Genomic DNA, 27312 nt, shown 5'->3' with positions numbered 1-27312 from the left:
GGTGGCTAAACCTCAGAGTGGAATAAATTATCATTAAAATTAAGTAGCATGCTCCAAATAAACCAAAGTTTGTGTTGGGTTAGCATCAGGATTTTTTTAATGTCATGTTTTGAAGAGTTTTTTCCAAAGTGGTACTGAATGGAAGGACAGTGATTCTCACAGTGACAGTACTTTGGAGGAAGCCATCATGACAGGGCATGGCTGCTAAGGGGAGTTGTGCTTCACTGTTCTGTTACCTGTGTTGTCATTTTGCTTCTCAGGGTGCTTTCCCCATCTATAAATTAGAAAGAACACTAGTGAGTAGTCTTAAGAGAAAATTTGGGCATCTTGATATAAACCTGCCAAAAATTTTCAGTGTGTGCACAAGAAAGAGAAAAGAATATATATAAAGTGTCTGCCTAGTGTGGTGTTTAACAATATTTTAGCATGGACAGATTTATTTTCAGACTCTGCATGAGTTGCTGTATATTGATGGGTGAAGTAGGTGATGCTGTGAAATTATTGTAATTTTAGTAAAATAAGTCTGGAGTTCATTGTGTTAAAAATAAATGTACCTTAGTATCATGGCATTTCAATCCAAAAATACCTGAAATGGGTTAGTGCATGGACTGCCTGACCTAAGTAATTGTAAATCATCACTTCAGTTACTGGTGCATATTAGTCTGATTGTATATTCGTAGATGTCACAAAAATACAAGAATCTGGGAATTGGGCCCTTTCTGTTCGAGTGTTTATGGGCTCATCACTCTGAAGAGTATTGCACGGGTGGGAAGCTTTGTTCAGTTCAGCATGCGGAATGCTTGGCATCTGTGCTACGGTTTTGGTTTTTTTTCCTCTGCAGGGAATAAATGCAAAAATTGTATTAAAAAGGGGAGTGGAAGTTGAAGGACATCCTCACTAGACTGGTTAGATTATGACATCACAGTTTTATGTAAGCTAGACAACTACTGTAGAAACTGCTTTTACCTGAGATCTTGGTGCAAGTCAATATTGCATAAAAACATTACCAGACCTCTTCCACCACTCCACTTTTAAGTTTTCATACAGCAAAATAGTTTCCTTCCTTCCCATCAAGTCGTCATTTCCCTCCTTCCCTAAAACTAGTTTATTGCGAACATGTCTTGGCAGAAAACCAGAAGTTTTATGAAACTGCACAGAAAGGTTTTATAGGTGCTACTCAGAAAGCAATTTTTTTTCTTTCTATTTGGTAGCTTTTTCAATTGCTTTTATAGCCTAGGAATGTCTTTACTCAGCAAGTGAATGTAGTGAGAATTAAATAAATTGAAAAAGATCCCAATCCTTTGTGATTTCCTGTTAGAAAAGATCCAAAGCACCCTTAAATATCTACATATGTGATTTGTATAATGTCTGATTTAAGTAGTGATGGTTCAGTTTTTTCTTTGAGTTAGTTATTCAGGCAATAGAAGCAGTAAAAGTTATGGATAAGAAACCACTTGTGCAAACAAATAATCTTACTTGAAAGAGCTAGGAGTGAATGTGTGTTGAGGTAGTGAAATGGGGGAAGCAAGAGCAGTAATGATAAAGAAAAAAACAGATGACTTGCTCTTGGCTTGAGATTTGAAAAGATAAAAGCTTTAAGGAAGACACAGTGATAGAATGAAGAGTTTAATTATTAGAAATTCTGTATTTCTAAGAAGAAAAATCCATGTTCTTAGTACTTTAGCTCATTGCTGGTTTATTCCTCTCACTTCATGAAAATATGGTTCACATATTTTGGGTAACTGCCACCAAACCACAGGCCGTTCTATGGTTTGCACTAGATTTGGATTACTGACAAAACTCACTGAAAAACAAGTGCTATTTGTTTTCCTGTGCCTAGTATTTAACGGGAAATCAGGAGGCTAAATTTCCAATCACTGGTTAAACAGACCCAGATGTGAATAAGAGTGCTCTGCTAGGAGAACAGTGAGGAAGGATAGGAAATGCATGACTAGTGATAGATTTGGTCTAAATAGTAACCTTTCACTATTCAAAGTAAAAGCAGTAGATTTTCAGTGTTGTGTAACAGTGTGAAGAGGAATTTAAAAGGACATTTACATTAACTGTAGGATCCTAAGTTTGCTTTTTTTTATGAGTCATCATTCTTCTACTCAGGAGCTGGAAATAATCTTGTAGTTGCCCTTTTCCACTTGGAAAAGTTCATATTCTCCCTTCCCCTCCCCACACTGTGTCCTTGCCTTTTGAAAAAATGTGAAAATTAACATTTTGTAATAAATTAAAAGCAGTGTTTAATAAAGAGTAACTCTTACTATCCATAATGGTAAATTTACCTATAGACTTTGTCTCCTGGCATAATTCAACCCTGCAAAATACTGCTTTTCTAAAGTCTATATAAATGGGTTGCTCCCAGAAATATTAGAGGGACCTCAAGCTCCCTGTGTATGGTGGTGATTCTTGGCAAAAGAGTGGAAGGATTTTGTCAGCAGTAGGAATGGTAGAAAATGACAGAGTAGTAAATACATGATTGAAAATGATGCATGTAAAAGGAGTTTAAGAGTACAATAACCCTAGTAAGGCATCTTTAAATATCCAGGGGGTTGTGGGTTTTTTTTCTTTAAAGCTTTCTTCAGGAAGACATTGCAGTAGAGAAGTGCTATTTCTGTCTTAGGAAGCAAGATACAGTACATGAAATGAATATGCAGAATAAAGTAAAAAAATCTGTACGTGTGATATCCCAAAGTAGGGAAATTTTATGATGTGTATCCACCCTCTGCTTTCACTGTAATCACTTTGATTTGGGCAGAAATATTTCAAGAATACCAACTTGCCAGTAAATTTCACAGGAAACTAGGCAGGTCCTTGTGCCTTAGATTCTTCTTTCATGAGACTTCAAAGGCCTGCATTTTTTTGGGAGCCTGGTTTGCTAAGAGTGTCATGGAGTTCATACTAGAACCCATGTAATTTAAGGCATCTTTCAGAACTCCAGCTTTATTGCGTGTGGTTTGTTTCAGCTTTGAGAGTGGGCTCTCTCTGTGGGATGTTGTTCCAACCAGAACTTGTGTCAGGAGTGTGGACAGGCCAGATCTGGATGCTGCTGCCTCTTGTATCTCCTGATGATCTTTCTCACTGCTGCCTCTGACTGCTCCTAAGCATTCCTCCTTCTCCTGGTCTCTCTAGGAGCCCAGACCTATCCCTTTCAGAACCAAGACAGCTGGTAGTCAGGAAAACTACCAAGTTAACTTTAAGTGGACTTTAAGTTAATCCAGCCTGCAAGAGTGAGGAAACAAAGACTTTTTTGGGCATTTAGTGGTTGAGGTGCATTCCCAAACCAATCTTGCAGGAGGCTAAAGGACCTGGAACAGGCACCTGTGATAGTCTTTAATCTTCTGTATGGTCAGGGCTCCTTCCTTTCTTTGCTTCAGTAAACAGGGGGCTTAGCCAGTGGAAGTTTACAGAAGCAAGCAGTGGATTTTGGCAGACTACTGGTGTAAGTGATGTGGATATAATAAATCACAACAGGTTGTTTCTGAGTCACTGATTCCAGTGGAAACTATAGCTGCAGTTTCATAGATAGGCTTTAATTCTCCTCTCACTTCTTCCGCTAAATTGCCTCTAACTTGAAACAGAATCCCTGGAAAAGCTTCTGCTACCTTATTTTGTGCATATCAAACAAGTGTTACATTGAGTCTATCAAGATGTTGTCAAATTAAGTGGACAGTTACTTGTGTGCAATTAATAAACTCCTGCTGAACCTTAAACTTTGGTACCAGATTTCCCTTTACACAGATTTTCTTGTTTGTTTCTTTATCATTCGAGTAACTGTTCCTTAGGGGCTTTGAAAGTTCCACTTGATTTGACACAGATTGAGCTTTGATAGAAAATCCCAGGATCTCTTTTCTAGATATATAAAGATATAAAGATGTGCAGGAGTGCTCTCTGATCGCTTAAGGGTCTGCTTTCATCCTGAGAAAACATTGAACAGCCTTAATTATATAAGGATATTTGGTAGCTGCAAAACTGAGTATCTCCCAGGAAGTTTAATTAAGATCTAAAATGTATTTAAGGCAATGTTTCTTATGTGTATGTTTTTAAAAATGTGTGAACTGGAAGTGGAATTTTGTAATGACTGCATGTGGTCTTGAGAACACTAAAATGAAAAATTTTAACATTGCCTGGAAACATCACACCTCTGTGCCTGTAAGAACTATGCAAATTTGATAGGTAATTCACAAATGTGGCATGTAATTTCAAAAGCAGCATGTTTCTTATTCACTTGTTGAAGAGAATTGTTCTCTTGATGATTAAAGTAGGTTGTATATGGATTCATGAACAACAAAATATATATTTTTGAGTTTTGGAATACCTGATATTTCTCCATCTGTGGCTTTTTTTCCTCTCTGAAAGAGGCTGAAATTACATCAAAGTATAATACCAAAAAACACTGGCTGACTCTGATCCCCAGGTAGGCCGTTCCAATAGTTGATTCAAATATTTTAATTTTATTCTGAGCAGATATATTCCTCTCCTACGTATTCAACCACAGATCTGATACTGTACAGTTCAGATAAAAATATGAAGGATGCTGCTTCTTTTCCTCCTAGTATATTTGACTCTATAATGGCTTTAGGGATGATTAGGTGGTCACTTGTGCTGGCAGGCCCTCCATGGGTAGTGGTGTAGTGTAGGGATTGGTTCATGCTGGGTGGCTGTGGACTCTTACCTTTGTATCCTGAGTGATGTCACAGGGGTGCCTACCTCTCTCTCTCAAGGCTGAATTATGAACTTGCTTCCTACTTGGGAGTTCTGAATTATAATATGTTAAATACTTAAAATGTCATAAAGCAAAATATCCCCCTGGATCAGATTCAAAGAAAAAAAAAAAGGCAATAAATGTTTAAAGGGAGAGAAGAAAATAGGTAAAATAAGAAACAGAATATGCTATTTTGTGTGTGCAGTATTCGCACTCACCACTGTATATATTTGAGATGATGCAGGTTTGGTTCTGAGTTGTTCCCTCTGGAGAATAGTAACTCATGACATTTGGCACTTCTGCCAGGTAACTGATGTCCTGAGCTACCATGGCAGCCTTGCAAGGGCAGTTTTACTGAGACTTGAAATTTTTCTTAAGGGATGTATGAAGGCTGTTTTTGTTATGTTACCCCAGCATGAGGGGTGTATGCTTCCTTGCCTTGGTATGGTGCAGAGAAAATTTCAGGCTCTGTTTTCCCCAGTGGTCAGCAGGGTAGTAGTGTATGCAACCAAAATATGTTCCTAAATGTGTTTTGTTCTTTGATGGAATAGTCAGGTTTTGTAGCATATTTTCAATAGACTATGCTTGATCCTTATTTCCTCTGAGGAACAGCCCTTTGAACTGTGGTGCTTGCTGTGGTTAGTGGCCATGGCCAGTATCTTTTGGTCTTGTGAACAGATTTTCCATGTCCAGCTGCTTCATTTAGTCTCAGAAAAGTGACAGGACATGTAGGTTTACTCAACAGCAGAGGATGTTTCCAGTGCAGCTCATTTTCATGTCCTCACAACAACTGGAAGAAATAGAGCTGGGGCACTTCTTCCACTCTGCAACCTCAGAAAGTAACCACTAAAGGAGTTGAAGGGAGGAGATAAGAGTGTCTGTGGCAGCAGTCTCTTAATCACTCAATCAGTGCGTAATTAGTGCTCAGATAAAAATTGGTTACTTCCCAGATATTTAAAACATTATTAGACTTTAATGCTTTGCATTATCCTAAGCATGTTAGATTTGCTTTTGATTTGTTCTGATGAGTAAGTAGTTAATGTTCAAGGCAGGTGTTGAAACAGTGATGGTTGCCTTTTTTGGAAGGGTCTGTTGAATTCTTTCCAGAACAAATAACGTGCTTGGCTCACTTAACCTTGCCTTAGGTCTATGTAGTAAAAATCCCAACATTGGCAAGCACAGCAGAACTCTGCAGTTGTTTCTAAAACCTGGGTAGTGGAACTAGCATTTCAAATAGACTTTAGTGTGTGATTGAAAAAAAAAAAAATATTATAAGCTTCATGCTTGTTTAAAGATGTTTACTGTATGATCACTTAGTTACTTGTGCCAGACTTTTTAGTTGCTCTGCTTTCTGTCTGTCAGTTCCTCCCTTGAAGCACATGGTTACTTTGATAGGATCTGTCCCTCAGGAAGACATTTCTCATGTTGTGAGATGATGAAAAAAGTTTTCAAGTTTTAATTAGTAATAAATGAAAAAGCAAGTGCATTCTGAGGAAGACAGCTGTTGTGTTAGCATACATTTAACTATCTCAAATGAAAAATAGAGAAAAAATGTATTATTGCAAGGTAATCCATTTCTTTGTTATTTAGAAGGAATAATACTTTCTCTCATGCTGTCCTGAAATGCTTAAAAAGATACACTGATGCTGCTTTACCCTGATGCTGACCATAAAAAAAATATGGAAACAAGGTATAAATGAAAACCAACTACTGCACTTACTGGATAAACTGTTTGTCTCTGAGGGTGGAACACCAACATCTATTCAATATTCCTGCAAAATAATTACTGATTAAGTCCTTAAATCCAGTGAATTTCATGCATGGGAGATTTTTCTAATTAGGCCAGAGTTCTCTGTAAATGCCCCATGTGTCTCTTATAAAAAAGTACACAATCCAGCATGACCTGGCATGTGCTGTGTCAGTGCCATCCTCTGAGACTGTGCACTTGGAATTTACACAGAATTTGGTGTGTTAGGAGCATTGGAGATGCTCCATGAAATCAGCCCGTGGCATAGCTGCTTCTAGGTGCTGAAAATACAAAGTGGATGCTATTTGCTAAATACCTTATAGAGATAACTGGTTGCTCTCCTTTCCTAGGACTGGATTAACTCTAATGGCAGACTTTGCTTCCTTATTTGAGAACTATGAGACTATTGATAGAACGTGGTGTGGTCTGTGTTACACTAAATAATAAAGACTTTTTTTCATTTAAAAGAAGCCTTTTATGGTAGTCATTTGAAAACAAATAAGAAAGATTATTCAAAATTGAAAGAGATGTTAGTTTAAACTTTGAATGTTCTGGCAAAAGGATTCCTAAGGTGTTTTTTGTAACAGGTCTGGTCAAATTGAAATCTGAATTACCCGTGCCTTCTCTTAGAGAAGAATATGTGGTATGTGTATAATAAATGCTACCATTATAGATGGAGGCACAGGGAAGAATTTGCAATTTCTTTTCACCTGCCAAAGGATGTAATTTATGTATCTACTTGGACAAATACTTGCAAGTGCCAAGTGTAGTGAACATCCATTCAGTGAAGTGTATGGATGGGTTGGGCAAATGAAGGATTGCTGCTCTTTCACCACTTCTGGAGGGACCTCTCAAGAGCTGACAGATGTCCTGGAAGTGTTGGCTGCATCCATCTGCAGGGACAGGCGACTCAAAGGTTGCTCTTGGGATGACAGGATGCTTTTGGGATGTTGGGTTGTAGGAAATGTAGGAATGACTTGTTTGTCTCACAAGACCAGCACAGGTTAAAGCAGGTCACAATCAGAGAGAGTCTGACCCTTTGCCACCTTTTGTTTGTGAATGGTGCTACTCCAGTGAAGCTTTATTTGAACATCTTTGGCTTTCCTGCAGAACCTGTTACACTTCTGTGTACTGTTTTTCCATTTTCACTATCTTAAATAACATTTTAGTCTTTCCATTCAAGACCTCAGTTAATGTAACCTATTTTTAAGAATTTTTCAGAAGATGTATGTAACTCATCTGCTTTATCTATTAAACGAAAGTATTTCCTCACTTCCTGTAAATAAAGCAACAGTAGATACCATTCTTTTCTCTTAGCCTTTCTCTTTCCTTACATTCTATTTCTGGGCTGGCCTTTATATGTCACTGAGCTTGTACTGACATCCTTTCTGATTTGGGATTTACTTCAGTAGTTCCCAGTGAAAGTTATTAGCTTCACATTCTTATCTGCCTTCATTTCTTCAGACCATCCTCTTATTCTCTCCTTTCTTTTCCCCCAAAGTTTATCTCCCGTTGCAGCACACAGTGGTTACACTTCTGCAGCGGTACAGTTTTACAGAGTGCTTCAGAACACTCTCTTATTCAGCTGCCCTGTACACTCCACCTGGGCTAGTGGGCACTTCATTCTTTCTAAAAGAATCTCTGAAAAAGGAATCATTATGCAGATGTTAAAACACTTGGGTATTTTTGGAAATAAGCCATTATCACTTTCAGTCACTGTATTTGGGTGTGACAGATGACATTGCTTAAACATGCTACATGTCTGTGTGGATAAATGTACCACATTAAAATATGTTTTTATTCCCATCAGGTGTCTTTAGGTTCCGTCGTTCAGTTTGAGAAGGGAAACTTCTCCTTGTCAGCAGAAACAGAAGAAAAGTTTTTTCCTGAGAAAAATGAACAATTGCTACAGTGGGCCCAGAAGGAATATGGAGCAGTAACATCTTTCACTGAACTTAAAATATCAAGAAACATCTATATTAAAGTAGGAGAAGGTAAACCAGAACAAAACCAACTGAATTCTTAGACACTTTCAGATACTGAGAATGTGTTGCTTGTATTTAACTTATTTCAATTTTTAAACATACCTCTCATTTTTCAAGAGATATGATATGAAAGGGGAAGCAGAGAAATAACAGCATGCCTAAAGACCGGACCTTGGGTTTAGGAAACTTTTAATGAATTCTGGTGCCATAACTTTATGCTCATAAATGTGATGCAATTGCCCAGAATCTTGCAAGAGTCAAACTTTGCCTTTTAAACAGAATCAACTACTCATGGTGATTGTTTGGGTGCATTCATCTGAAGAAGTGGAGACATTGAAGTAGGGGGAAATTTCTATAAAGACCTGAGTTGCATTTATTTTTTTCAGTATTTGCTCGTATAAGGACCCAGACTTCTTTGGGCAAAGAATTATTGCTTTCCACACCAAACTAAATTACTTCAGTCTGTACTTATGTATTTTCATCCCAAGGCGAAAGATTTCCTGTCACTGTGAGCCACATGCCAGATCCTTCAGGTGGCCTAGCACAGGTGGGAGAGGACTCCAGCTCCTTGGGGACTTCACACAGGCCCATACTGGGGTGGGGCTCAGGTTGTAGCTCCATAGTTGAGCAGTATTGGCACAACACAACTATATGATCCTCTGCAGGAATATCTCTGCAGCAACTCCCAAACAGCTGAACTGGCTGGTTACAGGAAAGAAAAAGCCAATAAAAAGCCTTCTGTGGAGAAAACATGCTTTCCTAACCACATGTACCTGATCATTTGATTTCCTGACATAGGAGGTTTGCTCCCCAAAATCAGAACATGCCTGAGTTAGTTTTGTCCAAATCCTGCCAAATTTGTAGAGGATTCCCCTGTGTGGGTTTTTTTTTGGCTCTACTTGGCACCAGTCTTAAATTTTAATGCCAGAAAATAATTCAGAAATATATTTATTAGCTTATTAAAATGCTCCTGAAACATATACATAGGAGTAGTGGTCTCTGCATTGTGGACACAAATACTTAATTAGATATGCTGAAAAAAAACAGATAAAATTTTGTTTGTTGATTTGCATGTCTCCAGTCAAACCAGGAGGCAAAAGAGGAGTTTTGCATCATCTTTAGAATGCACTAAAACACAATTTAATTACGAGTAAGTACATAAAATAGAACTTGGCAGGCAACCAAAACAGACAGTTTCTGAGAAGGCTCCTACAAACTAGCTCAGCTGTAGCCGTATTTGATTTTGATTTAAATTCTTGGCAGAAGTGAATAAGTGTGTATGTGTGGGGGTTATGCATGTGTTCAGAGGTGGGGACAGGGTCAGTTCTTGAACTGCAGCAGTTGTGTCAGGAGTTCTGTGAAAACCACGTGGGATGTGGTCCTGGTTTGCTTCTCTGCAGAACGAACAATGGAATCACTGGATTTCCCAAACCACAGCATACAGTCATGTACAGTTTGGGCTTTTCATACAAAACTTACATTTCTCATGCGATGTAGTAAGGTACCCTCAGCTGACAGTCTGTGAATCACTTCTAGTATTGCTCAGAATCTACAGGTAGTCACACAAAGCAGCTCCTTGCTATGTGACTGATACAGAATTTGATGGTTGTATTAATATAATTGTCTACATTTCAGCTTCACTCAAGTTAGATAAATCTGAAACTGGAAGATGTAACATTTTAGAAGTGTAGGCTGTAGCTAAGCACAGAAAACAGAAAATGCAAGCCAAAGGACAGAAAGATCTGAAGAAGGCTGATCTTTCGTAGAATAAAGCTGCTTCTGATGCCATGGGTCTCTTAAGTCACTTTTGAAACTGCAAATGAAAGGCAGCTGAGAGCACTAGCAAACTGGATCAGGGCCAAGTGCATCTGAATCCTGTTGATTCTAAAGAGTGGCTGATCAAATACTGCAGGGATGGTGATCACAGCAAGAATTGTAAGGGGCCAGAATGGGGGTGTAGAGGAAAGGGGCACAAGAAGTGCGGTTCTTGTTCTTGCCTTGGTTTGTGTAATGAAGGAGGTGGCAGAGTGAATGCTGTGATAATCACTGTCAGATTCTAGAAAGCAGGCCTGCTCATGGTGAAAATGGTCTTGCTATGTGTTTTTCAGCAGAAATCAGTTTAATTCCTCATGGATGACATGATTGAACAAGTCAGGAAGTCCTATCAGTTAGCTAAATGTTATCTAATGCATCCAGCATCACCAGTAAATCCAGAGCAAATGTGCTAGCCTGGAGGGACCCTAATTTCAACACATTTCTTAGCTAAATAAGAAAAAAAAAATATTTTTAACAGTCGCTAAATTGGAAAATGTATAGTTTATTTACAGACGGTAATACTGTGCTTCTGTCCTGGCAGGAGCTGAAACATCAGTCCTGACTCTGAATTTATAGCCAGTACACACCAGTGCACATACCCTGCATGCCATGCTTGCTTGGTTTAATGCTTGCACATGGTCCCATTGTGTCTGGCTTAGCTGTGGGATAGCACTGCCTAGAGTTTGCATCCTCCCTCCTGAGACCCCTGTAGGACCTTCCCTGATCCCATTTCTATCCCGCCATTAAATGTCAGCCAAGGTTCTGTTGTGCAGAGAGCTAGCAAACTGTGAAATACACGTAAATAACCCCTAACATCAGAGTGCCCAAGGAAAATTCCAAACACCTTGCTTATGCCCAGATCAGATTTTGAAAGGCAAACTCTGCTTGGATGGGATTTTTATTGCTGCATCCAACTGCTGCTGCCTAGGGTGCCTTACTTGGGGAATGAGACTTGATTAACAGTGCTCATTTGCACAAAAACCTCCTCAGGATGATGTTAAACTTGGATATTCAGCTTCAGCCAAGAACCTGTGGATGACACCTAATTTGTGCAGAATAGAGCAGACAGTGTCTGTCCTCATCAGTAAAACAGAAGTGCTGCACACAGAAACTACATCCTGGTGTGCAGTCGTGTGTCTCCATCCAGGCAGGCTGGCACTCGCCAAGGGGGATGTGGCTGCTGGCCACTGCTCACAGCTCTGCTCTCAACGGGGCCCCTTGGCACCCCTGCCTGCTGGCCAGAGACCCTCTGCTGAGGGTGTTGCCTGCAAAACTCATGTCTGAGTCCATATTGGAAGTCTGGGGAGATTAGAGAGGCACAGAATCCATAAACTGACTGTTTGTTGGCTGGTTTGGTAATGTTTTTAATTGATTGCAGGCACCTGCAGTCCCTTTCCAAAGTACGTAGACAGCCCTGAAACTAACAAAGAAGAGATGCATAGTGAGCAAAGAAAGATGAAATGATCCCTTCTTCTTTTCTGCTCCAGCCCGACTTTGGTAACTGGTGTGGATAAGAGTAAATACATTCTGGTGTGAATGTCAAGTAGCCCGTGACAGAGTTGAAATCTGCTGCAGAGGAAGAGCGTGCTATCGAGCAGAGGCCCAGGCTGGGGAGTCTCTGTGCTTCTGGCAGCAGGAGCAGCACTTCTGGAGAGCTCCAGAGAAGCCTGATGGAAGTGCCAGGAGCAAGAACTGATTTCTTTGCAATGGCAAATGATAGCACGTGTGGTAATTACTCACAAACTACTCCAGAACTCTTATTTTATGGCCTGAATCATGTTGTAGAGAAGCTAAGAAGCAAACACCTAGTGTCTGTGTGTGTGTGTGTATATTTAAAAATTTAAGCTCAGCATAGACCATTTGGGATCATTTTCCATTCTGTGCTGTTGTGGGAGGAGCTGGCAGAAGTGCAGCTGCATTCAAGGCTAATCTGGCAGGGCACATACCAGATGTTAGAGAAGTGCTTTGCTTGGGCAGTATGAATAATTACAGCCTTATACATCTTTAATAGCTTCTGTAGGGGACACAACAGGGTTAATACTCAAAGGCTGCTTTGTGTAGAATCAGGAGAAGGAACTCCCCTGATTGTTTCTGCAGAGACCAGGGTCACAGGAGTCTCTGATCTTCCTGCAAAGTTGGGTAGGACACACAAATGCACTTCAGAGGTGACATGACATTTCAGTTCTAGTTTTAGAGAGTGCATGGCCTCAGCACAGCTCATAAGCATTTCATCAGTTTTGTGTTCACAATGCATGCTAGTTGATTTATTTTCTTTTGATTTTTTGGGGTTTTTTGGGGGTTTTTTTGGGTTTGTTTTTGTTTTTTTGTATATTGCTAGTGACCTTAATAGGAAAAGTCTTTCTTGTACACCGTGGTCAAAGACCCAGCCATGTATAATTGTATTCTTACAGGATTTCAAGTGTTTGAAAATGGTGTTTAGTCCTTTTATGTATTATGACAATTCATATGTCAAGCTGTCTCAGAAAGGCAAAGTGCTCCTGATTTTCAGTAGAAATACTGTTTCTTGGGGTACAGTAATATAGGCTGTGCATGAGAATTTCATATGAAATTACTATTTTTTATGGTTTGCATTTTTCAGTAGTGGCTCTTCCCCCACAGGGTAATTGGGCACTGGAATAGGCTCCCCAGGACAGTGGTCACAGCAGCAGCCTGGCAGAGTTTAAGCCTTTGGACAATGCTCTCAGGCACAGGGTGTGACTCTTGGGGATGGTCCTGTGCGGGGCCAGGAGTTGGACTCAATAACCCTTGTGGATCTGTTCCAACCCAGCATGTTCTAGGATTCTGTAATGCTCATATTCAGCTTTTTGGTTAGAACCAAAAGAGAGATTGAATAGCTATGCTAGAATATAATCATTTCAGCTATGCATATTGTGATCAGTTTCTTAATATCAACAGCTGATTCCATAATTCTTGATGCTTTTAATTTTCCATGTGCAAGACAAATGCAGTATTTGTTGCTTTCTAGACAATATTGACTCTGACCACACAATACATAGAAAATACATCAAGTAAAGAAATGAAAAGTACTTTTTGTAGTATTTAAAAAATTGTATGTTTATAATAACAAGAATAAAATGTTTTCCAGAGGGAGAAGGAGTTGATTCCAAAAGTTATTTCTGAGTAAATTGCAATAGAAAGAAATCTCTTGTAGAGATGCAAGGAACAAATTAAATGTATTTTATTATTTTTGAAAAGTTTTTCACATATTTTTTCAGAATTGTTTTCAAAATTCTCTTTGCAGGGATTTTCTTTCATTAAGTGTTTAAATCCATATATAGTAACTATTCAGTTTAGAAGTATATAGTTTATATTATAAAGTTGATGTATTGGTGTCACAGTAATCTCCCTTTCAATAAGATGATTTGTCATACGTGCTTATGACAGATGGTAGATACACCTTTCAGCAATATAGTGAACACTGAAGTTGATGTGGTACGTGCATGCATCTAAGCTGACATTTGTGTTTAAAGGTCCATATGCTTTCTTTTTTTCCTCCCTCCAGATCAAGTTTTTCCTCCCTCGTGCAACATAAAAAAGAATTTCCTCTCTTTAAATTACCTTGCGGGCTACCTACAACCAAAACCAGCAGAGGGGTGCCTTATGTCTAACTTAGTCCAAGAAAAAGAAGTTCATATCATTGAACTAAGTACTCCAAATTCCAATCCTAACAGGTAAAGTATCATCTAAATAGACTAAAACTGTTTGAAGTAATAGCTAAAAACTTCACTCAGCTTATAAAAATCAATTGAAAGTAGCCATTTCATCCTTTAAGAAAAGCTAGGGCTTTAGTACTTTATTGTAAATAGAGATTGGTTCTGCAGTATGTAAAGATTTTGAATTCTGCTTCATAATCATAGGATTTTTCTGGACAAGATTGCAAAGCACAGTTTTTATGGGCTGTATACTGCTCCCCTTCTTGCTCAATCAGTCACATTTTTCCAAGGATAAGGTGAATAAGGGAACATCAGTAAGGGCAGTATCTGACAGAGAAGTTTTAAGGTTAGACCACTGTATGAGGAAGTGAGACAGAGGTTGAAAGTAATCTTGACCTGTCACAGGTAGGGATGACTGGCAGCAAGGTCTAGGACAGTGGCTCCCAAGCAGTGCCCAGAGGCTGCAAGTGATCTGTGGTTTATGGTAAGTGTTCCACAGCTACTCTGAAGATTGACAACAGTTTTTTCTGTCAAGTTTCCAGTTGAGTTTAAAGGATAGTTTGAGAATTATGAGAAATGTTAAGGGTTGCCAGTGGTGCACTGACTAAAAAACTTTTTAACTACTGGTTAGAAAAAGTAATTCTCTGTACACATTATGAGGATTTTCTAAATTGTCAAAGGTACCTTTGGGAGGCAAGACACACAGAATGCTCATCTTTTGCTGGCCTTTCCTAAATCTTAGTAGGAGAACATAAGTGGGGTTTGCTTCAGATAAGAAGAGGTTTTCCAAGTATGACTAAGTGACAAGTATGATTGCTAGAACAGAAATTTGCTATGAAACTTAGATGGTTACAATTCCATCAGAGATAAGGTAGAATTAAAATCCTGTCTGCTTACTGCATTCACTGGATATCTGGCATTGTCTGGTCTGCTCCTCATGCAGCTGCATGTGAGTGCATCCTATCCCTAATGAGAAAATCACACAGGGAGACGGAGGTGGGAGGAGGTGTTTTTGTGAAAAGGATAATTCTCCTTGCAAGATGTTGAACCCAGAGCCTGATAATTTTCTTGCATAATAACCTGGGGAGAGTAAGAAAGTGTTGGGGTGTAGTGGAGTGGAGTAGTAGTGTAGTGGAAGTGGAGTGGGGAACCCCAAATGATGATGCAGCCCCATCCTGAACAGAGTTGATGCCAAGCATCATTCCAAGTCCCTTGTAATGCTACACAATGACAGCCCTGGTTCCAAGCATTTAGCTTTGGATAATAGTACAATAGGAATTTGCTTTTGAGATGATAACACTGCAAAAAGTTTAAATGTTTTCTTATTAAAAAAAAAAAAAACAAAAGGTACTAGGTTACTTTGTTCTTAGTTTTATGTGTTATCCACAGCTATCCTTACGAAGTTTAAATCCCCAAAGAATTGGGCATGTGTAAAACTGCAGGACATGGATCACAGGTCCCAGGATACATGAAGTCTCAGTGTGGGATATTAGTTGGAACCTATTACATGGGGATGAGCACGTTCTTGTAATGTATGGCCCCATAAGATGGTTTGGAAGCATAGGTTCTTCTGTTTAATTGATATTTTGCATGTTGAGATGTTATTGATGGGCAAGAACCCATTTGCTCTACTTATTTTACTGTGATCTTGAAAATATGGGTAGTTTTCATCTATTTTCCAGCAAGCAGTAGGCTGGACATCTGGGTTTTTTTCTTTTTAAAGTAAGTATATACCCAGAAGTAGTGGAAACTGAATACACTGTTTAATTCCTCAAGGCACGCAAGATCTTAAGCAAAGTCATTCCACAATTTAACTGTTTAGGCAGAGACACCCCCCCAGTATAGTACTTGTGGTTTGGGTTGGGATTTTTATGCATGTGTGTTAACTTGCTTGTCTTCTTTGCTTTTTTTAAGGTATTATTTTAAGTTTTAATACAGTTACAGCCAGAGGAAATTGAAACAGTTGTATTTAGGCACTGTCACAGTGAAATAAGAAAATTATATGTTTACTTTAGAAAGCAACTTGCTAGTCATATAACTTACCTGCACTAAATAATAGGTGAATTGAGTAGCACACTTCTTGTAAATAAGAGATAGAAATATATTTTTTTCTAAAAAGTACTTGTTTCTATTGTTATGCAAAATCACTTAAGTGTATATGGAATAACAATCTGTTTTGCACATATTGTGTTGCCTGGGATAATATCCAGCATTTTAATCAGCTGGCCAGACAGTAGAAACATGATGGATTGGAAGAAGGTTGATAGCTGAAAATTTCTGGCATTCTGTTCTAACTTTCTATTTTCCACATGCAGTGCTCTCCAGGTGGATATAATCGTTGACATTAAACCATCTCAGCCGGGCGCCAGACTTGTCAGAGATGTCGTGCTTATCCTCAAGTGCAGAAAGTCTGTCAATTGGGTTATCAAGTCTCATGATGTCCAGGGAAAGCTGGAAGTGATTGTAAGTTAAGGCACCTTTTTTTTTTTGAGAGCTATCATAATGCAACAGTATAGAATCCATTTAAATGTGATGTAGTGCTAGACCATGTTGATTTCTGAGTGTTTTCTCTTATCTGCTTCTTTTTAATAATTACTGCGATTTAAGGAGTAAATGCATAAACTTTTTATTCTTATTAACTTTCAGTATATAGGCTATAAAACTGACCAACACATTGCAGAAGCCAGATGGTTAGAACAAGGATTTAGTCTTTGTCTTTTTGACTTCTGTTGAAGCACCCTAAACACAGGGTAGGATGTTAATTTCTCTTATTGCTATTACTTTGGTGTATGGATCCACAGGTTCATGCCAAAAGTTGGAAGGATGCCTTCAAGTGCAGAATAGATAATACTAGATATGCAGCACACACCCACATCCCTTTAGAAGTGGAAACTCCTTTACTTCTGCTTGTAGTTGTAGTAGTATCTAGCCCTCTTCCCTGCCAGCACTTCTGTCTCCAGTAAGTATTTGGTCAAATTGACCTAATTCTCCTCACACAGCAAAAAATATATATTTTTTTAAAGTTAAAACCAGGCTCTCTAAAGTTAAACTTCTAAAATTACTAGAGATGCTGATTCATGTTGATTTTTGGTACAGGCTTTGTGGTTTAACACCCTTTCTACTAAGAAAATGTGTTCCCTTGTTCTGAAATAAATAAATATAATAGAACAGATCTTGCAGCCTATAAATTTCTGGCCTGTTTCTGTCTTAAGTGATCAGTTAAGAGCACATTGTACAGTTGAGCTGAATGTTTGCTTAGGACCACCCAGTAGCCTCACAATTAGCAGTTTTGCAGCAATTCAGTTACCTTTTCAAACTCCAGTTCTTGGTATTTATAGCAATTTTCCTTCTCTTAGTTACTTCTTGCTTGTAATCTGTGCAAAGGAAATTCTAGCAGAATGCAAAGGCTAATTGATCTAAATCTCCCAAGAAAATAGATTGGTAAGCAGGATTTCATAGTAGCTTTTGAGAGTGAAGGGAAATAAAAGAAAGCTAATTTTTTGTTGCTCAGAAAATTGAATGGAAAAATTATCTGGGTGGATGATGAAGTGCCTTGTTGATCGCTGGCACATATTTATCTTACAGACTGGAAAAGATGTTCTGGTCATTTTGTAGGTCCAAAATAGTCCTTGAAGAGAAAGGTCAGGTTTGGCTGATGAGGATTATCACTCTTGTAAGCAGAAAAATGAAAACAATGCTTGACTTCAAAGTTTCATCCTGGGTTATTACATAGAATTCACCACTGTATATTTGGGTATATATGGATCTACTTTCACAGGACAGATTGTGCTTTAGTTCACACCATGCTAGGAAATAGCTCAAGTAGTATATTTCATGTCCATGAAGCTGTCACTTTATGGATGATCAATTTTCACAACACAATTTCTACAGGCTTTTAAAATTTCTAAAATGCTGCACTTGAATATAGAAAAGTAGCACTGCTTTAAAAATTTTATTTCTAGAGTTCTTCTTTATTAATTATTGAGAATATAGGTAAAACGTATAATTAAAAAAAGTTTCTGCAATGAGTGGCAGAAGGTAACATTTTATTTAGATTAACAAAAAGATTAACAAAAGTAATATGTTAAATATATACAGAAAATGTCAGTATTTAAAAGACTTTGTATTCATGTTAGGATTTACTTTACTACTTAATTTATATAGATGCTTCATTTTCCTTTATTTAAAGGGGGTAAGGGAGTGAACTAAACTCCCCCATGTCATTAAAAAGCCTGTATATCCAGCATTTAGCATCTCTTCATATCTCTATTAAGCTGAATGCCTTTCTAAGCCCAAATTTAGACAATACATAAAAACATTACTAAGCAATTAGGTAATGTTTCACAATGTTCTTTTTATTAGTTGAAACAGTTCCATGCACTTCAATTTTCCTAACTTTTTGCCTTCACTATGAATTAGAATTGTCTTGAGGGGATTGGCAAGCTGAGAGAGAAAGGTTAGTGCTAAACTGCCTCAAACCCAGTACTGTAAGTTACTGAGGTCTAGGTTCATAGACAAAAAATGAAAAAGATGTTTTAGGTCATACAGCTCATCTCCTAGCTTGCTGTGCTTTTTTTAACTCTGAAAGAGGATGGACACAAACCCAAGTAAAACGGGAGTACTTTAGGTAAATTAATTGCACATGGAGTATGTGCAGTGCTTTCTTCCCGGGCTGTGTTTACCTCCTGTGTGGAGTCCTTTACATGCCGTGTGCTTCTCTGCTTGTGCACTGCTGTTCACATCACTTCCTTTGCAGCTGGTGTGCCTCTGCAAAGCTGGGAACTGTGCAGAGAAGTTCCAGAAAGAAAATAAGTTTGCTGAGGGGCGAGGAGTGACAGAGGTGCAGTGCACAAAACAAACCTTTGAAGGTTTCAGAAGCCTGGAGGGATGGTTGCTGACCTGAGAACAACTGCCCACCACTTTCTGAAGTGGTGTCTGTTCTGAGTAGGTTGGTGGGGGCTCAGATTGCCTGGTTTCAATCGCTGTGTGTGAGAGTGTCAGCAGGGCAGGCAAGTGAAGGAAGCCCTTCACTCCTGCAAGCCCTTGTTCTTGCTTTTGTTTCAGTGAGGCATTGCAAGACTGAACATTTACAGGCTCAGTGTGGAGTGGAGGGGTGTAAAAAAGCCCTGGAAATGCTTGGGTGCCAGCAAGGACAGTCAAGTTCTGCGATAATATTTGTTCAGCTGTCTCCTCGTGACAGAAAAGTAAAGAGATGCAGCAAAGTTGGGTTAGCATAATAACTTCTAACAGTCAAAGTTATGTGGTAATATGAAAATACGTGGTAAATTGTGTCCAGATTTGCATGTGTTGAAGATCAAAGATTAGTTGTTACCAAAGAGTCGTAAGGCACTAAAATTAGGATACCTGTTGCTCCAAAGGTCCTTATCTTTAGTGACCTTTGCTGAGCATTGATAACTGTTCTGGTAACAGTATCCTCAAACCAGGCACTCTGTACTTAAAGCTATCTTTAACTTCAGTTATGAAGCCCCAAGTGTTTAAAGGCTGCAGAACTGGAACTTTAGGAAGAAATGAGGGAGGGAGTTAAAGATACACTATGCATTTCTTCAGGACTCTACATGCTTTATTCACTTTTTAGTTCAAAAACTCAGTTTGATGTCAAGTAGAGAAGTACAGCTGAGCTCTCTGACCTGTGTAGCATGTCCATAGGAGCACTAACAGAGATCTCTCTAGCCAATTTTCTGGTGTTCTCGAGTGAAAGATTTAAGATCTGTTCACATTGAGGAAAAGCCAGTGGGAATGAAAAGAAGATGCAGCCTATATGATGAAGAAGGTAATCAAGCATGGGAATGGAAGTGTGGAATATTCCATGGTATCAGTTGCATTAGAAAGTGCATTTCGGTCACGTTGCAGAAATCGCTGAAAAGTGGGTCATCTTGCCTTTCCTGCAGCATCTTTGTTCAGCTTGTTCTGTGGCCATTGATGTAGTTGTTACAGTGATAATAGTAATGCTGTGACTGTAAGAACAAATATATGTATTTAGCTTTGGTGTGAATGAATACATGTTAAAGATGCCGAGCTGTTGAATATATGTGTAATACCAGTGAATGTTTTCGAACTGCCTCTTTAATACTGAGAGATAATTGTTATATTCCTTTGACTTGCCCATTTGGGCAAAAAAAGCTGGAATTTTACAAAAGATTTCCAGGAAGATGAAAACTAAGCGGTTGTGTTACTCATTTATTTAATGATAATTTAGCATGTTCATTCATTAGGTCAGCATGTACATTTATGAGTTTGCTGTATCTCCGTGTTTGTGTAAAACTCGTTAATTAATTTAAAAATATTTTCATTTACAGAAAATAAATGTTGTTTTTTTAAGTAGTCTGGCCATGCATAAATATGCATGCTCTCACTTACTGCTCTATTGAGTGTTTAGTTCAATCATGTTTAACAAACTCAATACTTTGGAGGAGGCACACAGCATTTTTAGGGTGAAGCTCATTCAGACACAGCCTGTCCTTGGTGCCAGCTGACTTACAGCATTAGTTGCTATCACCTCTACTGAGCATGCTTTTTGCCTTTTTCAGCAATGCTCATTTGAACAAAGGTTTTCCTTTATCCAGCTAAAGTAATGCTCTAATCCAAGAAACTAGGGGACATTTGAAAATTCATTTGTCATCTTAAGTTCACTTCAGGAGTAATTTCAGATCAGTTTTGAAGAAAGTATGGCCTTATGCAAAAGGCTGTAAATATGTCTTTGTCTCGTTTAGGGATTAACAGTTTCTGATTGCCTTAATTTATTGTACTCCAGGCAGAGGCTGAGAGGAAGCAGGGGGTTCTTTTCCATCTGTGCAGCAGTTATATGCCTAAGGTGGCAGGGTTTGGTTTATTTCCCAGGTGTCCTCAGTTTGCTGTTATTTAGTAGATTAAAACAGAATAAAAAATCAGGGTTCAATCAGTATCACTATTCCACTGTAAGTATCCTTAAGTGGGAAATCACAAACCAAGTTGGTTTTTTTTTATTTACAGACATCAAATAGTATTGGTTTTGGAAAAGAAACAGAACGATCCATGACTATGAGTAAATCAATAATACCTGACCTTCCCTCATCGCATGAGAGTTTGATCAAGTGGGCTTATGAGCATAATTATAATCCAGTTATTTCCTACACAAAAGCACCTGTTGCTAACAGATTTCATCTGCAACTTGAAGATATAGGTAAGTTTGAAGATGAACTTTTAGCATATAGAAAAAGCATATTTTGTGTTTTTAGGAATACAGTTACTTGAACAGTGTTTTCTCAGTTTTGAAGCTTTTGTTTTTGCTGTTGCACTTCTTTTACTGCTTGTCATGAAGAATACTGGTAATATTGATAAATGATGGTTGCAAATATGTGGCTTTTTGATTAGAAAAGTCCAGACAAAATTATGTTATTTCCTGAAATTTGGTGGAATTAAATGTTTATAGTTTACCCAACACACAAGACTTCATAGCTGATGGTACCCAGTGTTCACTGAAATAGATGTCAGCAACTGGATATCATGTTAGTTAATAAATCCAGCTTTGATTTTTTTAGTGTGTTTTTTCCAAAAGTATGAGCATAGTGTTTCCGTGAGACGATTAAATAAACATTGAAACTGTTTACAGACATGAGTGGCTAACCAAAAAATCTGAGCAAACAGAATAAATACAACTATAGAAAAAAAATGGGTATTTGGCTAAAGTAATTGCTGATGTAAAGCTATCTGGATCCCGTAAAACTAGCAGAGTTGCATCTGTTTTTTTCACTAATTCTGAGTTTCAACCACTAAAACTATTGTTTTACAATTTTGATAAAGCTTATATTCACATTAATTTTATCAATTGCACTCTCATGGGTGCTGTCCTTAGCAGTCACGTGTATAAGCCAAGAGATAGTTCCCTCATTTACTCACTATAAAGTTAACTCTTATTTAGCTTCATTCTGGTTATATAAGTAGTTTCACAACAGTAGTGAGTAAATTTCTGATGGGTCAGGTAGTGGAAGAATTTCACCTAATGATTTGCACTTAGACTCTTTCAGCCATACCAAAATAGAATATTTGATGAATGTGATGTTTCTTTTATGTCTCTGAATCTTTTACATATAATAGGTCCACTCATCAAAAGTTTATTTTCAGCTCTTGGTGAGAGAGATTTCTGACAGGGACTCCAAGATTAGATGCCTCAGTAATGACTAAACACTTAGGTGTAGGAGTTATGGCTACTCACCTGAAAAGTACAAAGATGCTGCTTTTAATGGCCTTCAGGAGCTCCCTTTATGGATAATATTTTTTTTCTATGAAAATTATTAGTTAAGGATATTTTTTAGGAAAAATATCTAATAAACTAATGTGGATTTGTTTGGTTTTGTTTTTTATTTTTCAGAAGAGATGAATGATGAAGAAGACCATTCACTTCCTCCAGAGCTGACAGAATTGCTGGGTGCTAACCCACTGCCAGCTCCAAAGAATACCGATGGCCTGACTTTTCCATTTCACATTAACAGAGGAAGACATGATACAGTGGGAGAAGAAATTTTCCCATCCAGGCATTCAGTAGATACATTAATAAACCATGACTTCGGGCATTCCCTCTCAAAACATAAAGAACCTGAAGAAGTTCAGGGCAGTGTTGATATGGCCCTGTCAATAAAATGTGATGACAAAATTATGACAGTAGCTGTAGAAAAAGACTCTCTACAGGTTGGTGTGATAGCTTATTCTCAGAACTGTGGAGGCTTTTTTGGGTAGCCCATTTTATTTGCATTTTAATTGAAAAAATAAACATTTGAAGTCCTACAGCCATCACCACACAACCCCTCAAAAACAGTTTGGTGAGGAAACTATACTGCAGATCTTCTTTGCCATAACATAGAATCGTGTTTTCTCTTCCTTTGGTAGCAATGTGAGACCTAAATAGATCTAAAGATCTGTCTTTACTATCTACCAGCTGATAGGTTGCTTGTGTCCATTTGTATTGTGGACAAGAGCCTGAAACAGCATTTTAGCTCATTTCAGACCAAACAGAGTCAGCATTATTCATCATCAGATTAATAATGAACCTGTTGTTTCCTTTTTTCCATGTTACATTTATTCCTTGTCTGCCATGTATAACAGCATTTTGAGAGTGACCTTCCCTGGATGTCAGTACAATGAACTTCACTTCCTCCTGCAGCCCCACGAGCAGGGGCTGGAGTGCACTTTGGCAGAGGAGAGCACAGTTGTGTTCAGCCCCTGACAAAGCTCCTTTGTTCCAGGCCGGCGGCCACGCCCGCACGGAGCTCTCGCTGCTGGACCACTCCTGCAAAGCCAGGACGAACGGCACCCACTTCATCTTGGAATCTTCGCTCAACAAATGTGGCACTCGGGCAGCGTATATCTTGAACAAGATTGTTTATTTTAACTCTGTGAGTATTTTACCAAGAGGATCCACCTTCTGTACTGCACATTGTAGTAGTACAAGGAAGCCATTGTAGTTAGCTTTAGTCTTAGCAAAAAGGAGGCATCCTGATCCTTTGCTGCCTAGCTCAAACCTAGTTGCAACCACAGTCTGTGTATTCAAGGAGGTATGAAGGCTGCACATTCAGTGTGCTCCTGTGATCAGATAGTATCCCAAAGGAAAACAGAGGATTTGGGGACCATCTATACCAGTCTGGGAGAAGTTGCACTGGTGTTCCCTGTGCAGCTTTGATCATCCATATATAAGCAATAATACATTGCTGTAAAGAGAAATAGGAATGAAGCTTTATAATTGCACAAAGCACTACCTTTTAATTCATACCCTGAATTAAGTGAAATCTTTTTCTTCTAAAATTCTGTGTGAACAAAGGCTTATAAAATGTGAGAAAATTACATTATTTTGGCCTGCTTTTCTCTTACAATATGAACTTATATTTTTGTAGCAGTTGCTTTACATAATGAAAGGACTCTTGAGTACTTGTATATGAGTGATGATGCAAAGGAGCCCAGTTAGGTTGTAATCAACTGCTTCCAGATTGGCTCAGCTTATGAGCCAGAGGACAATGCAGATATTCTGGGTTCAAAAGTAATGACACGTTTCTCTTGCTGAGCTTTCCAGTACATAGAAGTAACTTTGGCAAATGATGGAAAACCTGTGGTCCAACCCAAACACAGCTCAGGCAATCTGATCTGACCTTGCCTGGTTAAAACTGTTCTATGCTGGGGTGTCAGTAGCACCTAACTTTAGAAACAGTCCCAAACCAAGATAGAATCTTCGGCAAATGACAGAATAGCACAGATCTGGAGCTAAATACTCTCATGGTCCTGTATTCTATTATGGCCCAAAGTAAAGTGGTTATTTACCTCCTCTCCTTTCTCCATCATGTTTTTTATAGTCTTGGCTATACACTTGAACTCCGAATCATGTATGGGATTGTTCAGAATTTGGGAGCGTTTCTCCTAAAAAACAGACACCCTGCAGTGGAGTGTCAAAGGGTGTGTGTATGTCATTTTTTAGCAGTTGCTAAGAAAACAAAGTTGAAGTTCTGAGAGGGAGGGAGCTACCTGAGAAGCTGCAAGCATAAAGAGACAGAATGCAGAACACTGAAAAAAAAAATCCATAAATTTCCAGGTGAAGAAATTAAGACATGTGAAAAGGATGATTTAAAAAAAAATGAGGGGGAGAATTCAGTGGAAAAAAAATGAGGAGAAAATGAAGAGGGAATATTATGGTTTTGGGTGTACATGTCTGAAAAGAAATTGCTAATGACAGAAGAGAAAATCCTTTAGTGACTGTAACATTTTTAGGGATTTGTGTTTTATGAGTACACTAAGGAGAACTGCTAGTACCAAAATATCACTTTAGAAAGTCATTTCTTTTTTTTTTCAGTGTTGGCTATAGAAATACTAGAAATAGAACAGAAATGCTGGGCTGTTCATTCAGACACCAACACCCAGACTGGTGTCTCTCTTCACTGGCTCTGAACTCTGGAAAAAAACTCAGGCATTCTTTAAATATAAGCTGCATATCCTACAAGCTCAGCACAAGGCTGTTCAAGACATGCTTTCACCATTTGCTTAGCTGGTCTTCTTGTGGCCTTTGCATTGTTCTGAAGAGAGCAGAAAATAATAACCATGAGAGTGCTCGGTTGTCACCTAATCTAATTTGTTTGCAATCCCTCTCTCTGCAGATTGTCATTCAGCTGTCAGCACCAGCTGAAGGCAGTGGTTTTGAAGATGACGACATGGAATCAGGTGATAATGGATTTCCAGGGGATGCTGATGAGGGAGAGATGGCTTTCTCAAGCTGGCCTGAAATAGCGGTATGTCACCCTTGGTTTTGCACCTGACAGCGAAGAAATAACTATTGTAATAGGCCTTTTACATAAATTACATTAATTGTCTAGAAATTAATTTGTCTCTTAACACATTTCTTCTCACTACAGTATTATGACCCTGTTGAAGGTTTGCACTAAGTAGATGTAGTGTGGTTGGGCCTATATTGTACATAAAAAATTTGTTCTATCACTCCTGACTCCTGATGTGACTGTATTTTTTTTCTCATTTTAGTTTAATTGCACACTGCACCAGCCAGAGGATGACAGAGGCATTTTCTGGCCTCCTGAACCACACATCACCAATGTGACCTTCAACATGGACCTGTACAAAACAGATTTGTTCCTTGCTCCCTCCCAAGGACTCTTCTCTGTTTCCAAGAATGGGCCAGTATATGTAGAGGTAACAAATTGAAAAAGACTTCAAACTAGCAGAAGGGTTTTGCAAGGCTGTGTGACAAATCTGTTCTTGTGAGTTGAAGGGTTTTGTTGGGCAGCTTGTTCAGGTCTCTCTGATGGCTGCAGAGAACAGAAACTGTGGGATAAGAAGTAGGACAATATTTTGGGTACAAAACTGAAAGGATTCTTGCAAAATGGTTGAATTTAACTTACCAGGCAGATGGGTGATTCTTGCTAAATCTGCTTTTCCGTACTTAACTTTAAGGTGGTTTCTGAACTCATGCTCTGAACTGGCATGTCCTGATGGGCTAATTTTATTTTATGTCTGAAACTCGTCTGAAAGATGTAGACATGTAAAATAATTATTACAAGTGTGTGTCTTTCATATGCTAGTGTTCTCAGGTTACACAGTTAATACAGATCACAATCTCTCTCCAATCTGCTTAAAAACATCAGTGATAATCCTTTTGAATGCTACCACATAAGAGATCTAGCAGATTTAGATAAAAAATGCTAAAACAAAATCAACAGCTGGGTACCCTTGACTTCATTTTGCACAATATTTCCATGTGTTGCTGAGTTGCTTATGAAATCTGTGGAATTTCACACCAACACAGTCAGTATTTTTAAAGATAGCTATGTAAACAAAATGTTTAATTTTCAGATAGTGGTAGATATTAATAAATGCAGCTTTTGCAATGAAGAAGTATTGCCAGTTTCTAGGCAAGTAAATCACAAGGTGTGAGCTATGGGGTTGTAAGACCAGCAAAAGGCAGCAGGGCTATGCTGTGTTTCTCTTGCCCAAATCAGTTCCTCTTTGGGAGCCCATGTTGCACATGATAACCACAGTGACCCATTTGGTGCAGTTTTCTTCATTATTTTAGTGTACTTTTTCATTTCTTTGTTCTCTACCCACTGGAAAGTACTTAAGACAGCTAAAGCAAAAATTAAGTCTGTCACACTCAGTTAAGAATAATTTTATAACAAACACTTAAAACCATCCACTTCCTCTGTTGATCTGGAATGAATCCCCCTGACTCTGAGCCCAATGGAGCTGTTTATTCAGACAGATGTTCTGATGTCTTCATCACCTGTCGTGGCAAAAGCCTTTTTTTCTGTTTTTCTTTCTTGCGCAGTGGAAAACATATCAGTTTTAAACTTCAGTGACTTCATTTTTTAAGATGACACTGATCTTTTCCCCCCTTTATTGTTTCTCTTTTGCATTTGTTAGTAAGAAAAATATTTTTGGGTTTTGATAAATACATATTTGGTAAAAATTCTTTATCTTCTTTTTGCTTGTTTGGTAAGGGGTTTTTGTGTTTGAATCTTTTGGATTCTGGAGTTTTATTCTTTCTTCTCTGCTGTCATTTTCTTACCATAGTTTGATCTTCCACCTTTCTCTTGAGGTTCTTTTCTTTCCTTGAGATATCATTCATCTTTTTATTTAATTAACTGTAGTATGCCTGTCCTACTTTCCATAATCTCTTTTTTAATTAGTTTACACCATTAGCTTGTTTCCTGTCAGTATCTGTGGCTGACTTTTGTTCATCCATCTTTATTTCTGTTCTTTTTAGAAGATAGTCCTTCTTGCTTAGATGCTTCAGCACATCCCTTCATCTCTAATTTGATTGCTGCTTACATAAGGGATGAAAAAAAGGAGAAATGCTTTTATTCACAGCAAAACTCCTAGCATCCAGAAATTACT

The 27312-nt window shown here is 38.4% G+C and overlaps 1 protein-coding gene across 4 annotated transcripts in view; it reads left to right on the top strand.

The window, feature by feature from the left end:
- TGFBR3 (transforming growth factor beta receptor 3) overlaps positions 1–27312 on the top strand; it is a 226716-nt gene that overhangs the window by 181375 nt on the left and 18029 nt on the right. For 3 of the 4 annotated variants that reach the window (XM_077785441.1, XM_077785442.1, XM_021526362.2), the window contains 8 exons: positions 8269–8452; positions 13782–13950; positions 16248–16395; positions 20923–21112; positions 22301–22617; positions 23172–23321; positions 25065–25196; positions 25444–25611. In XM_077785441.1, coding sequence (XP_077641567.1) covers positions 8269–8452; positions 13782–13950; positions 16248–16395; positions 20923–21112; positions 22301–22617; positions 23172–23321; positions 25065–25196; positions 25444–25611 — 1458 coding nt within the window. The remainder of the gene's footprint in view (positions 1–8268; positions 8453–13781; positions 13951–16247; positions 16396–20922; positions 21113–22300; positions 22618–23171; positions 23322–25064; positions 25197–25443; positions 25612–27312) is intronic. The other variant, XM_021526353.3, reaches the window with a different exon arrangement.

Source organism: Lonchura striata, chromosome 9 (assembly GCF_046129695.1).
Source record: "Lonchura striata isolate bLonStr1 chromosome 9, bLonStr1.mat, whole genome shotgun sequence".
Lineage (NCBI taxonomy): Eukaryota > Metazoa > Chordata > Aves > Passeriformes > Estrildidae > Lonchura > Lonchura striata.
The sequence above is the reverse complement of the archived record's forward strand: the minus strand, read 5'-3'. Positions and strand labels throughout refer to the sequence as shown.